At 40.9% G+C, this 13,392-nt stretch overlaps 1 protein-coding gene across 1 annotated transcript; it reads right to left on the reverse strand.

The window, feature by feature from the left end:
• Positions 1-12,698: 12,698 nt before the first annotated feature.
• LOC116118808 lies at positions 12,699-13,157 on the reverse strand. The gene has a single exon (XM_031404770.1). The coding sequence runs from the start codon at positions 13,155-13,157 to the stop codon at positions 12,699-12,701; it is 459 nt and encodes a 152-aa protein (XP_031260630.1).
• Between the last annotated feature and the right edge of the window lie 235 nt (positions 13,158-13,392).

Raw genomic sequence — 13,392 nt, forward strand, 5'->3', positions numbered from 1 at the left:
AAGATTTAGCAGCATCAAACAATGTTTCTCTGCCCTCTAACAATACCTATAATGTGTCTCAAGTTGCTGGTCATTCTCTTGATGTAACTAACCATCACAATATGAGTGGTACCTATCTTGTTTCTAGTTCTCAATATGGACAAGTTGCCTTTCCTAATCAATTTGGTGAATATGTTCACTCACAACCTCCCTTCATTCAGCAATTTGGATACAATTTAGGAGCTAATAGACATGTTTCTTATAATCCATTTAGAAGAGGTTGTGGCAAAGGAAATGGTAGAGGAAAACCTGTGTGTCAAGTTTGCAACAAGACAGGCCACATTTCTATTTAGTGTTATCACTGTTTTAATTCTAACGACAATGGTGGTTTTCAATACCTAGACAACAAAGTCAATATGGAGTTTTCAGTGGCTCAGCTCAATAGCACTATGGTAGTTTTCATGGTCCAAGTTACTCGAGTTTTCATCAAGGATCAAATAGCTTTCATATGCCTAGCTATAAAGGCTATCAAGGACCTAACTTGCCTCCTACACCCCAGAATTATAGGGACTTTAATTACTTAAATCAATCTTACAATTCTGGTTTTATGTCAGCACCACTGTCTCAACAATCTCAGCACTTTGCTTCGCAATTTCCTCAGCACTCTGCTTCGCAATTTCCTCAGCACTCTGGTGACATTAATCAAGTTCACTTTGTTGCACAAGCTATCCCACTTCCCAGTGAGATACATAGTTCTAGTCCATGTGTGAACACCTCTTCTCTGACAACTTCATCACATTCATCAAATGGAAATCAGAGACCTAATAGGATTGTCTTGACAGCTTCATCTTTTACACCACAAGACCCTATCTGGTACATGGACTCCGGAGCCACTGATCATGTGACATCTGATCTAACTCAACTACATACAAGCCAGAACTATGATGGATCAAGTCAACTTCAAGTGGGTAGTGGTCAGTTTCTACATATCTCTCATATTGGTTTTACATTATTACCTAGCAAACTGTAAACTAAATGTCTACACTTAAAACATGTTCTTTGTGTTCCTAGAATAACTAGAAACCTTTTTAGCATTTCCAAGTTTACAAAAGATAATAATGTTGAAGTGAAATTTAATTTTAATTGTTGTGTTGTCAAGGACAAAGTCACTAGAGCAATTTTACTGCAAGAAGAGCTTAATGCAGGCTTATACCAGTTGACTCTCCCATCTCAATTACCATCTTCTTCCTGTTTTTCAAACTCACATACCTTTTCAAAGAATAGCTCTTATACTGCATCAACATGTTCTAAAAATTTATCAAACCATTCTGTTTGTAATAACAATAGTGTAGTTTTGAATGCAATTCCCAAGAATAATGGAGTTTCAAATATGCTTTCCCAGAATAATGATGTTTCTATTTTTAATTCAGTTGTATCTAGTGCTTGTGATGTTTGTGCTAAAACTGTTTCTGAATGCAATAATACTAAATGTGCTATTACGAGTATTGTTTCTACTGATTATGTTGCTTGCATTGTTTATTCTGCTTATCATTCTGATTGCTCATTGTCTCATATTCCTGACTATACTTTTTGTAAGGTTACAAATTCTACATGTGACAAACATTCTATTTACTTAGCTAATGTCAATAACACTAATCCTATGATTTGGCATAAGAGACTAGGTCATCCTCACTCTATTGTTTTTAGGAAGACTATACATAGCATGTCTCAATCTTATTCATCTTCACTTAAACAACTTTCTTCTATGGATTTCTATGATGCTTGTCAATTAGGCAAAATGCATCAGAATACTTTTCCTACCTCCTTTTCTATAGCAACAGCACCTCTTGAGCTTGTACATAGTGACATCTGGGGACCTTCTCCCTTAGCATCCACTGAAGTATTTAGGTACTATGTTCAATTCCTAGATGATTTTAGTAGATATATATGGTTGTTTCCCCTTAGAACCAAAGCTGATGTCAAATCCATCTTTGTTAAATTTCATCACCTTGTTGAAAGACAATTTAATTGCAAATTAAAACATCTTCAATCTAACCAAGGAGGTGAATATAGAAATCTTATACCCTATCTCACTACTGAAGGTATCCAATTTAGGCATTCATGCTCATACATTCACCAACAAAATGGTCGAAGTGAAAGAAAACATAGGCATATAGTTGAAACAGGATTAACTCTTCTTGCTCATGCATTTATGCCTTTAAATTTTTGGTGGCTTGCATTTGAAACTGTTGTATTTTTTATAAACATAATGTCTTCATCAGTTTTGAATTTTTCTTCTCGCTATCAAGTTTTGTTTCATAAAACCCCTGTTTATTCTACTCTAAAGGTATTTAGTTGTGCATGTTTTCCTTTTCTAAGAGTCTTAAATAAGCACAAATTTGATTTTCATTCATCCAAATGTGTTTTTGTGGGGCATAGCCTAATTCACAAAGGTTATAAGTGCTTGACTTCTGCAAGAAAAATCATCGTTACACTTAGTGTTAAGTTCAATGAAACCGCATTTCCTTTTTCAAATGGTTTTCTTACTTCTTCTATACCTTCAGAATCTTCTTCAGATGACTCCTATCATCCTTCTAATTCACATTTTCCTTTTGTAACTATGCCTAATGTGAGTTCCCTTGCAGTACCATGCTCTAATACTAAGTCTTTTTCGTCATTACATCAGTATCATATTCCTACTGCATCTTATTATCCTGCATCTATTTCTAAAAATATTGAACCTGGTCCTTCCTCTTAAACTCAACCATTGTCACCTCATTCTCCTCCTTTAAACTCATCTATTTCATATTAGTATAATAGGATGAGGTTGTAGAAGTTAATGTAGGGTGCACTTTGTAAGGTTGTAGAAGTTAATATAGGGTGCACTTTGTAAAAAGTAAAAGTAGTTTTCTTAAACATCAAAACACTACCGTTTTGATGTTATGGCTTGATGTATAAAGACAAGCCAGTTACCTTTGTACTATTCATTCAGTTTAGTGGAAATATTATAATAGGTTTTCCAGAATTTTTGCTCTTTTCTCATTTTTCCTTTTTCTTGCTTCTTGATTCCAAAGTCATTCATGGTATCAGAGCCCTAGACCAATGTCAAAGGCAATCTCTGTCCCAAATTCTGCCAAATTTCAACTTTAAACTACCTTGATTCAATTTTGACCTACTGGAAATGGATACTAGTTTCACCAATTTCACGAATTCGAGCTTTCCTCCTACCTTGTTGACTATCTCTGTAAAATTGGGGGAGAAAAACTACACTTTCTAGCATTCTCAGATCTTGCCAACTTTAACATCTCATGGACTTGACGGCTTCGTAATTGGAGAAAGAAGTTGTCCGTCGATGTTCCTAGTTGAGAAGGTAGATGACTCAGGGAAAACTTTAAAGAAGTCAAATCCAGATTATTTCACTTGGAAGAAAGTTGACCAATTCCTAGTAAGTTGGCTTCTATCCTCTATATATGAATTCATGTTCAGCCATGTAGCTAAGTCTAGCACCCCTTATGAAATATGGAACCTGTTAGAGTTACATTTTCAGTCGATATCAAAAGCTAGAGCATTGCACCTCAGAAATATGTTGAAAAATACAAAGAAAGACTCTTGTAGTATAACAAGTATGTCTTAAAGATGAAGGAACTAGGAGATGAATTAATTTCAAGTGGTGTTCATATAAGTGATGAAAAGTTATTACTCTATATACTGGATGGTTTGGAAGCTTAATACAATGTAGTGGTGGCAAATCTGGTGGCAAATAGAAGTGACATAACACTACAAGAAGCCAATTTTTACTCCACAAGCATGAAATTCGTTTGGAGAGACAGCATAATTCATTTGGAAACTTTCATGAACAATTAGCTTCAGCGTTGATAGCTGGAAAACAAAGCTTTAATGACACTTCCAGTATCCCGCAAAATAAAACTTTGGTTATGCCTGAAACTAACCTCACCACTGATCAGTAAAAAATGCTCAATACTCTAGCTATGAACAATTTTGCTTTACAGACTCAACAGTTTCCTACCACTCCGCAACACCAATTTTTCAATAATCCCTCTTTTGGAGCAAGTAATGCAAATCAGACAGGTTATAGACCTAACTATAATCTGCCTCATCAGAATTAGTTTCTTCCAACTACATATAACTCTAGTCATTCATTCTCTCTGTTATGTTCATGTACAATCCTCAAGGAATGAGGGGTCGAGGCAGAGGACAGGGTCATTTTTTACCAGGCCTCATAAGTCAGGTCTGTGGCAAAGGAGGGCACTATGCACTCCAATGTTATCATAGATTTGACCATGGTTTCCAAGGTTTTGCCAACACTGAAAACACTGGAACACCTGCTGGTTTTATCAATACTGGAGTAGCTAATCCATAGGATCACAAGGCTACTTTCCAAATTCATCTACTCATGAAGCTCAAGCTCTAATGGCCAGAATTATGGCAGGACAACCAACACTAAACTCTGTATAATAAAGCCCAACTAACAACTCTGGGTTAGTTGGAACATCTCAGTCACAACCTACTAGAGTTTCTGTTAACACTTTTCCTAGTCCAACCTCAGCATCATTTCAAGAAGAAGGATCATAAATAATTTCCTCATAGAATGTGCCTATTGCTTCTCCTCAAATTGTCGCTGACTAGACATGGTATGTCGATTCAAGTGCCACCAATCATATGACTTCTGATGCTAACAACCTGCTCATCAAAGATAATTATCATGGTGGATCTAACATTCAGGTTGGAAATGGTCAGCATGTTCTTGTCACTCACACAGGTGAGTCTCTTTTACCCTCTAACACTTGTCCTAGAGTATTATATCTTAAGAAAATGCTATGTGTACCTCATATTGCAAAAAAATTATTAAGTATATCTCATATCATAGAGATAATGGTGTCATTGTGGAATTTCATTGTGATCATTGTCTCATAAAGGATAAGGTCACCAAGGTTGTTTTACTACAAGGCTCTCTTAAAGATGGACTATACCAATTTTGCATTCATTTCCTCCTCTACTAAGAAAGGTGTATCTCCATCTTTCTTTGACTATAATAAAGCATATGTTGTTTCATCAGGTTGTGGTGTAGAAAATAAGTCGTTTGCTAGTACTGGAACTTGTTCTTCAGTTTGTAACAAGGAAGTTGGTAGTATTAGTGATAGTCTTGGAGCATTAGTTAGTCAAGCTAATTATATGCCAACAAATGACTCTGATGTAAAAGTTAGAATTACTAAGCTGTGGCATGCTAGATTGGGGCATCCACATGAGAAGAACTTGAAATGTGTAATGGATACAATGAATGTATGTGGCTCTTTTGGGAATAAAATACCGTTTTGTAAAGCTTGCCAATTCGGTAAAATGCAACAAGCTACTTTTCCTTTATCACATTCTCATACTAAAGGTCCTCTAGAATTGGTTTATTCTGACCTATGGGGTCCTACACCAGTTTGTTCCTCTGAAGGCTTCAAGTATTACATGTTATTTGTGGATGATTTTAGCATATACATGTGGATCTATCCCTTAAAACTAAAGTCTAAAGCTTTCATTATATTTACACATTTTCATAGACTTGTTGAAAGGCAATTTGAAGTTAAATTGAAGAGCTTACAAACAGATTGGGGAGGAGAATTCAAACCATTTGCAGGTTATCATCAAACCTGTGGGCTTGTTTTTAGACATCCTTCCCCTTATTTGCACCAACAAAATGGAAAGGAAACATCAAACCATTACTGAATTTGGGTTAACCCTGCTAGCTCACGCTGCCATGCCCCTTTGCTTTTGGTGGCAAGATTTTTCTACAGCAACCTTCATTGTTAACAGACTGCCTTCCTCTTCTACTGCCAACATTTCTTCATTTCAGACATTGTTTAAGCAAGAGCCAAATTACAATGATTTTAAGGTGTTTAGGTGCTATTGTTACCCATATATTCGGCCTAATCAGAAAAACAAGTTTTCCTATCACACTGAAAAGTGTGTATTTCTGGGATATAGTTCATCCCACAAAGGCCACAAATGCTTATCTTCTTCCGGCAAACTTTATATTGTCAAACAAGAAAAATTCAATGAGGATGATTTTCCTTTCAAATATGGTTTTAAGTGTAATTTTTTTAAAGATACTGATCTTGCAGGACTGACACCAGCACTAAATTCAGAAGGAGTTTCTTCCACTAGGGATTTCTCTCACTATTTTGACTCTTTAGCAACAGGTATTCACTCTGCTCCAGTTGGTGATTCTGCTCATCATGTTTCGGTTAACTCTTCCACAAATTTAGCTCCTGCCTCAACTTCCCAGTCCACAAAATTAGCCCAACCAAATATAGACATGACTACTTTAGTTCTCTTGGTTCCCAACTCACTTGTGCCAGCCGAAACTGTAGCACAGCCTTCTGCAACAACTCCAATAATGCCTCACACAGATACTAACAATGTACCTATTACTTCTCCCAGTCTTATCTCTTCCTCAGCAAGTCTGAACTCAGTCTCTCAACCTGATGCAAATGTGTCCTCAAATCTATACCTCTTAGCTCACCCTACTGGCATCTAGTAAGAGGTAGTTTTGCCCATATCTAACCCATCACCATATACCAATAATTGCCACCCAATGATTACTCGTTCAAAGAATCACTCTCAAGCACATACAAGGCAGGCTTTTCTTTCTACTTGTCATATTCTACTTGAGCCAAAAATAGCTTTTGAAGCTTTGCAAGTACCTAAGTGGAGAGCAACAATGACTAATGAATTTTAGGCATTTTTGAGAAACAATACCTAGGAATTGGTTCCTCATACATCAGACATGAACATAGTTGGGTGAAAATGGGTCTTTAAGACTAAACTTAAAGCTGATGGGACATTATTAAAGTATAAAGCAAGGCTGGTGGCTAAATGTTTTCAGCAAACACCTTCCTTGGATTACTTTGACACATTCTCTCTAGTTGTGAAAACAGCCACCATCAGAATCATATTGTCCTTAGCTATCCATAATTAGTGAGATATCTAACAAATTGACATTAATAATGCCTTCCTCAATGGAGAACTAACAGAGATTGTATTCATGGTACAACTAGAAGATTTTGCTGATTTAACCTATCCTAAACATGTGTGCAAGTTGCATAAACCTTGTATGGACTGAAACAAGCTCCTAGAGCTTGGTTTGACAAATTGAAACATGCATTAGTTTGTTGGGGATTCACAAATTCTATATTTGACACTAGCCTTTTCTTCTACAAGAGAGCCCATCAAATGATATATCTATTAGTATACGTTGATGATATCCTCATCACTGGTACTGATCCTACTCTTATTTCTCAGATTATTCAAGACTTGAACAAACAGTTTGCTCTTAAACATCTTGGTGTGCTATAATATTTCCTTGGTTTTGAGGTTAATCGCAATGAGTCAGGATTACACCTTACTCAGTCTAAGTATGCTCAAGACTTGTTAATTAAAGCTGGTATGTTTGATTGCAAACCTTGCAATACCCCAATGGATACAGAAGTGAAACTAGGGAAGGAAGATAGTGCCTTTTATGATCAACCTTCACTCTATCATAGCATTGTAGGTGGGTTGCAGTACCTCACTCTTTCTAGGCCTGATTTGGCTTTCTCCGTTAATCGTCTAAGTCAATTTCTCCAGTCTCCCACCATTGCACATTGGACTGCTTGTAAGAGAGTTCTTCGCTATATCAAAGGAACTCTCTCACATGGGTTAATTTTTCAGAAAAACTCAGAATTCATCGTTGAAGGATATGCTGATGCAGACTGGGCTAGTGATGTAAGTGATAGACGATCAACCAACGGGTATAGTATCTTCCTTAGTGGGAACCTTGTCCAATGGATTTCTAGAAAGCAGAAGGTTGTCTTTTTATCCTCAATAGAGGCTGAGTATAGAGCTCTTAGTCAAGCATCCACTGAATTGGTTTGGATTCAACACTTGTTTCAAGAACTTGGTATAACTATTAACAACACTCATGTTTTGTGGTGTGACAATATGAGTGTTGGTGCTCTCTCTTCGAATCTTGTTTTTCATGCACGCACTAAGCACATTGAAATAGATGTGCATTATGTCCGGGAGTTAGCTGTAGAGAAGAAGCTATGTGTTCAATATGTTGGTACAAAATATCAAGTTGCAGATATTCTAACCAAGGCACTTCCAAGTTCTAGGTTTCAAACTCTCCGAGCCAAGTTAAAGGTAATTGTTGCAGTTGATAATGAATTAGATAACAGTCTTCTTAAAGACAGTAGTTTGCTTACTGAAGATGAAAATCCTGTGAAGTTTCATTCTGATTGTTGAAACATTGACTGCTCTTGATAAGTCCCCGGGGTCTTTTGCTGAAGAGTCTGTTATAAGTCCCTGGAGTCTTCTGCTGAAGATTTTGATAGTCCTTGGAGTTTTTTGCTGAAGAGTCGTTAGTTTTTCTTTTGATTTGCTGAAGTTTTTTTATGAAGATTTGGTGGAGTCATAAAGAACTGTCCTAGTGTTTTTTGATGAAGATTTGTTGGAATCATAAAGAACTATCCTGGTGTGTTTTTTTTTTTTTTTTTTTTTTTTTTTTTTTTTTTTTAATGAAGATTTTCTGGAGAGTTTGGAACATTTGTTGATTAGTCTTATAGTAATTGCTATGATACATGCTGAAGACTATAAAAGAAATAAGGTTCATCTTATGGGGAAATATTGATGTACACTGGCACATTACTATAGACGTAAAAATCTACCTATACGGAAGGGGGTCTGATCCCTTGAGGTTGACGCCACTAGTGATCCACTGCACCTACACACGTAGAGAAACAAGCATGAAGCGAACGGAAAACACCAGGGTGGTGTTTGCCGTAGGCACTCCGACGCTCAAGTCAGTAAGGTTGAAAGAGGCTAGTATAGTAAGGGCTAGGGAGTAGAAACGTTACTAGAAGTTTAGTCGGGGACTATGACTACGACTACGACAGTGATGTGAAGCTCTCAAGTAGGAGCTTCGGGTGTGAAGGTGTAATGTAATCTAATCTCCCTTGTGAGAGGGCTGGCCTCTGCTAATATAGTGACTGTCTGGTCTCCCAGTCCTGGTGGGAGTAGGAGTCCTACTGTGACTCTGATACAAACCCTAGAAGAATTAGGACGGTGGTGAGCTGTCTTACCAGTGTTCGAATAGGAAGGTGATCCCGAACAGAAAAGTAACCTCGAGTTGGAAAGTGACCTAAATAGGAAGGTGACCTCGAATAGGAGACCGATCTGGAATAGGAAAGTGATATGTGGGTGTCGTGGACTCTGGACTTGCTCATAGGTCTATGAAGTGAACTGGGATTTTAAGGCTTGGACCTGATGGCTTGGGTCAACTATATCTCGTATCAAATGGGCCTAATCCGATGGGGCCGTATCGAGATTAGGCTTGGTCTCTTCCTCATTCAGTCCTGTTCTCCTATTTGGGCCAAGGACGATTTTTGGCCCTAATAGTTTGCCCCCTACTCTCTGAGTTAAGTTTTTCTTAAGTCAGAGAGTAGGAAGCGATCAAGGCACGCTCGGTCTCCCTTCTTGGACCGCCGATTATCGGCGTAGCTGACCAGTTTGATGTAGATGATTCGTAGTCAAGGGTCGCTCGATATCAAGGCTGATCCGAAATGTGCAATCACCCAAAAGAGTGTGCCCGATCAGTGTGAAGGGTCGAAGGGACTGAGATAACAAGACTTTTGGGGCTCATGTGCTCATTCGATGTGTCCTGCCGACTGGAGAGCTAAAATCCCATGACAGGAGTATCCGCTCGGCCTGTCAGGTTGAATGAGTTGGAGACGATGTTAAATTAAAGGTTCATTCGGTTGGGGTACTCGGGTGATCGAGTGGGATGGAATCGGCTCGGCCGGCTTGTTGGACCGTAAGACTTGCCTTGTGATTCCACGGCGCTCTTTACTGGATGCCAAAGGGCCAAACAAAATGCACAAACATTTGACCCACGGCTGCCCACTCGTCCACTATGGAAGACCGAATGGGCGAGGCCCCTTGGCTTGATTGCCTCGAGGGTGAATAAGTGCTAGACTGCTCCTAGCCAATCGCCCTGATTGGGAGAATCTCCTAGATGTGAAGCATGAGAATGTCGGCTTCGTTTTGGGAGCCAACCTGTTGCAATGTGCTGGCTCGGTCGGGTAAGAAGGGCGATTGAATCTTTAGACAGGTTAAGTTGTGTGTTGATCGGTGGTGTGGGGTGGGGTGCGTGGTGATAGTCAAAGTTTGAAAAGACCGGGTCGGTCGGTCGATCAGTGGCATAGGAAGAGTGGTGATCTAATACTTGGTTCCTGGGGAGTGAGGATGGTGGAGTTCATTCAATCAGTCGGTTGGCTGGGTAGAATGGAGATCCAATACTTGGTTCCTGGGGAGTGAGGATGGTGGAGTTGAGTCGGTCGGTCGGTCGGTCGATCGGGTAGAGTGGAGATCCAATACTTTGTTCTTGGGGAGTGAGGATAGTGGAGTTGAGTTGATCGGTCGGTCGGTTAGTCAGGTAGAGTGGAGATCCAATACTTGGTTCCTGGGGAGTGAGGATGGTGGAGTTGAGTCGGTCGGTCAGTTGGTCGGGTAGAGTGGACATCCAATACTTGGTTCCTAGGGAGTGAGGATGGTGGAGTTGAGTCGGTCGGTCGGTCGGGTTGAGTGGAGATCCAGTACTTGGTTCCTGGGGAGTGAGGATGGTGGAGTTCAATCGGTCGGTCGGTCGGCTGGGTAGAGTGGAGATCCAATACTTGGTTCCTAGGGAGTGAGGATCGTGGAGTTGAGTCGGTCGATCGATCGGTCGGTAGAGCGGAGATCCAATACTTGGTTCCTGGGGAGTGAGGATGGTGGAGTTGAGTCGGTCGGTCGGTCGGTCGAGTGGAGTAGAGATCCAATACTTGGTTCCTAGGGAGTAAGGATGGTGGAGTTGAGTCGGTCGGTCGGTCAGGTAGAATAGACATCCAATACTTGGTTCCTGGGGAATGAGGATGGTGGAGTTGAGTCGGTCGGTCGGTCGGATAGAGTGGAGGTCCAATACTTGGTTCCTAGGGAGTGAGGATGGTGGAGTTGAGTCGTATGCTTGTGTTCTGATTTTGGTGCAACCTAGTGGCCGAGTTGTGCGAACTCTCTGTTGGGTTGGGTCGATGACTTGTTGATTTTGAGGTGTAAGAACCCTTCACTAGGTCTGGCCGACTGAATGTGTAGCTTCATGAACTGGGCAGGGCCGATCGAAGGTGTGGATCCATGAATCATGCAAGGCCAATCCGGAGATGAAATATGGATCAAGCAGGGTCGATTCGAAGGTGTAAATTCATAGATCGGGCAGGGCCAATCCAAAGGTGTAAATTCGTGGATCCAGCAGGGTCGATCCGAAGGTGTAAATCCGTGGGTCGAGCAGGGTCGATCCAAAGGTGTAAATTCGTGGGTCGAGCAGGGTCGGTCCGAAGGTGTAAAAAATCTGAAAATCGAGCAGGGTAGATCTAAAGATGCAAATCCGTGGATCAAGTAGGGTTGATCTGAAGGTGTAAATCCGTAGGATCGAGCAGGGTCGATCCGAAGGTGTAAATCCGTGAATCGAGCAGGGTCAATCTGAAGATGCAAATCTATGGATCGAGCAGGGCCGATCCAAAGGTGTAATTACGTGGATCGAGCAGGGTCAATCCGAATATGCAAATCCGTGGATCGAGCAAGGTCGATCCGAAGGTGTAATAAACATTTGATCGAGCAGGGTCGATCTGAAGATGTAAATCCGTAGATCGAGCAGGGCTGATCCGAATGTGTAATTACATAGATCGAGCATGGACGATCCAAAGATGCAAATTTGTGGATCGAGCAAGGTTGATCCGAAGGTGTAATAAACATTTGATCGAACAGGGTCGATCTGAAGATGTAAATCCATGGATCGAGCAGGGTCGATCCGAATGTGTGATTAAGTGGATCGAGTAGGGTCAATCTAAAGATGCAAATCCGTGGATCGAGCAGGGCCGATCTGAAGATGTAAATCCGTTGGATCAAGCAATGTCGATCCAGAGGTGTAAATTCGTGGATCGAGCAGGGTCGATCCGAAGGTGTAACAAACATTTGATCAAGTAGGGTCGATCTAAAGATGCAAATCCGTGGATCGAGCAGGGCCGATTCGAAGGTGTAATTACGTGGATCAAGCAGAGTCGATCCGAAGATGCAAATATGTGGATCGAGCAAGGTCGATCCGAAGGTGTAATAAACATTTGATCGAGCAGGGTCGATCTGAAGATGTAAATCCATGGATCGAGCAAGGTGGATCCAAAGGTGTAATTACGTGGATCGAGTAGGATAGATCTGAAGATGTAAATCCATAGATCGAGCAGGGTCGATCCGAAGGTGTAATTACGTGGATCGAGCAGGGTCGATCCGAAGATGCAAATCTGTGGATCGAGTAGAGCCGATCCGAAGTGTGAAAGCTCATGAATCGGGCAAGGCTGATTCGAAGGTGTCAGTTGCTGAATAATGCTTCATTGAATTCAGGGCGTGATACCGACTGTCTATGAAGGCAGTGGATGAGCCCACACATCCTTTTTAAATAAAAAATGAAAAGACAACAAATATTTAGATTGATTTCACCTAAAAGTAGTAGCATGTGGGATAGATTGCGTTCCAATTGTTGCTGATGTCTTTGCCTTTAGGAGTTTGGAGTAGGTAGGCACTCTTCCCTGCTTCTTTGGTGACCTTGTAGGGCCTACAATCGATCTGAGCTCTGGCCTCCTGTCATTCTACATTCAGTCATACCTGGCATGAATTGCCTGATTCATCTCATCTTCCTCCCACCTTATTCGAATCATTGCTCTGGCCAAGGCGTCTTCCATCGTGGTGCAACCTAGCTTCGTCAGTTCTTTGTATAGTTCACCATCTGGGAGGAGACATTTTTTGAAGGCGTCTACGGTTGTCTCAAGGGTACAGGAAAGGATGGAAATCTTCTCTTTGTTGAATCTGCTGACATACTCTCTCAATGGCTCTCCCCTCCTCTGGTATACTCTATATAGATCGACCGACAACTTCTCGAGTTTCTTGCTGCTGGCGAACTGCTCCACAAAGTTGTCAGTGAGCTGAGCGAATGAGTCAATGGAACCGTTCGGGAGATTTGTGTACCACTGGAGTGTTGGACCGAATAAGCTTGAACCAAAACTCTTGCACATGCAAGCTTCCTTCAGTGCTCGGGGTATTGAGACAGTGAACATCTACTGCTTGTACGAGGCTATGTGATCATCTGGGTTGGTTGTGTCATCGTAGGGTTTCATGCTGGGAATAGTAAACTTCTGGGGCACGTCGGCTAGGGCGATCTCATCCACAAAGGGTGAATCCGCGTAACAGTGAGGCCTGCTCTTCTTGGTCGGGATCGACATTCCTGGGATGTGCCTCATCACTGCCTCTACATCAGCCAGCCTCTTGGCCAGTACCTGTTCCATAGGAGGG

Source organism: Pistacia vera, unplaced genomic scaffold (genome assembly GCF_008641045.1).
Source record: "Pistacia vera cultivar Batoury unplaced genomic scaffold, PisVer_v2 Contig86, whole genome shotgun sequence".
Lineage (NCBI taxonomy): Eukaryota > Viridiplantae > Streptophyta > Magnoliopsida > Sapindales > Anacardiaceae > Pistacia > Pistacia vera.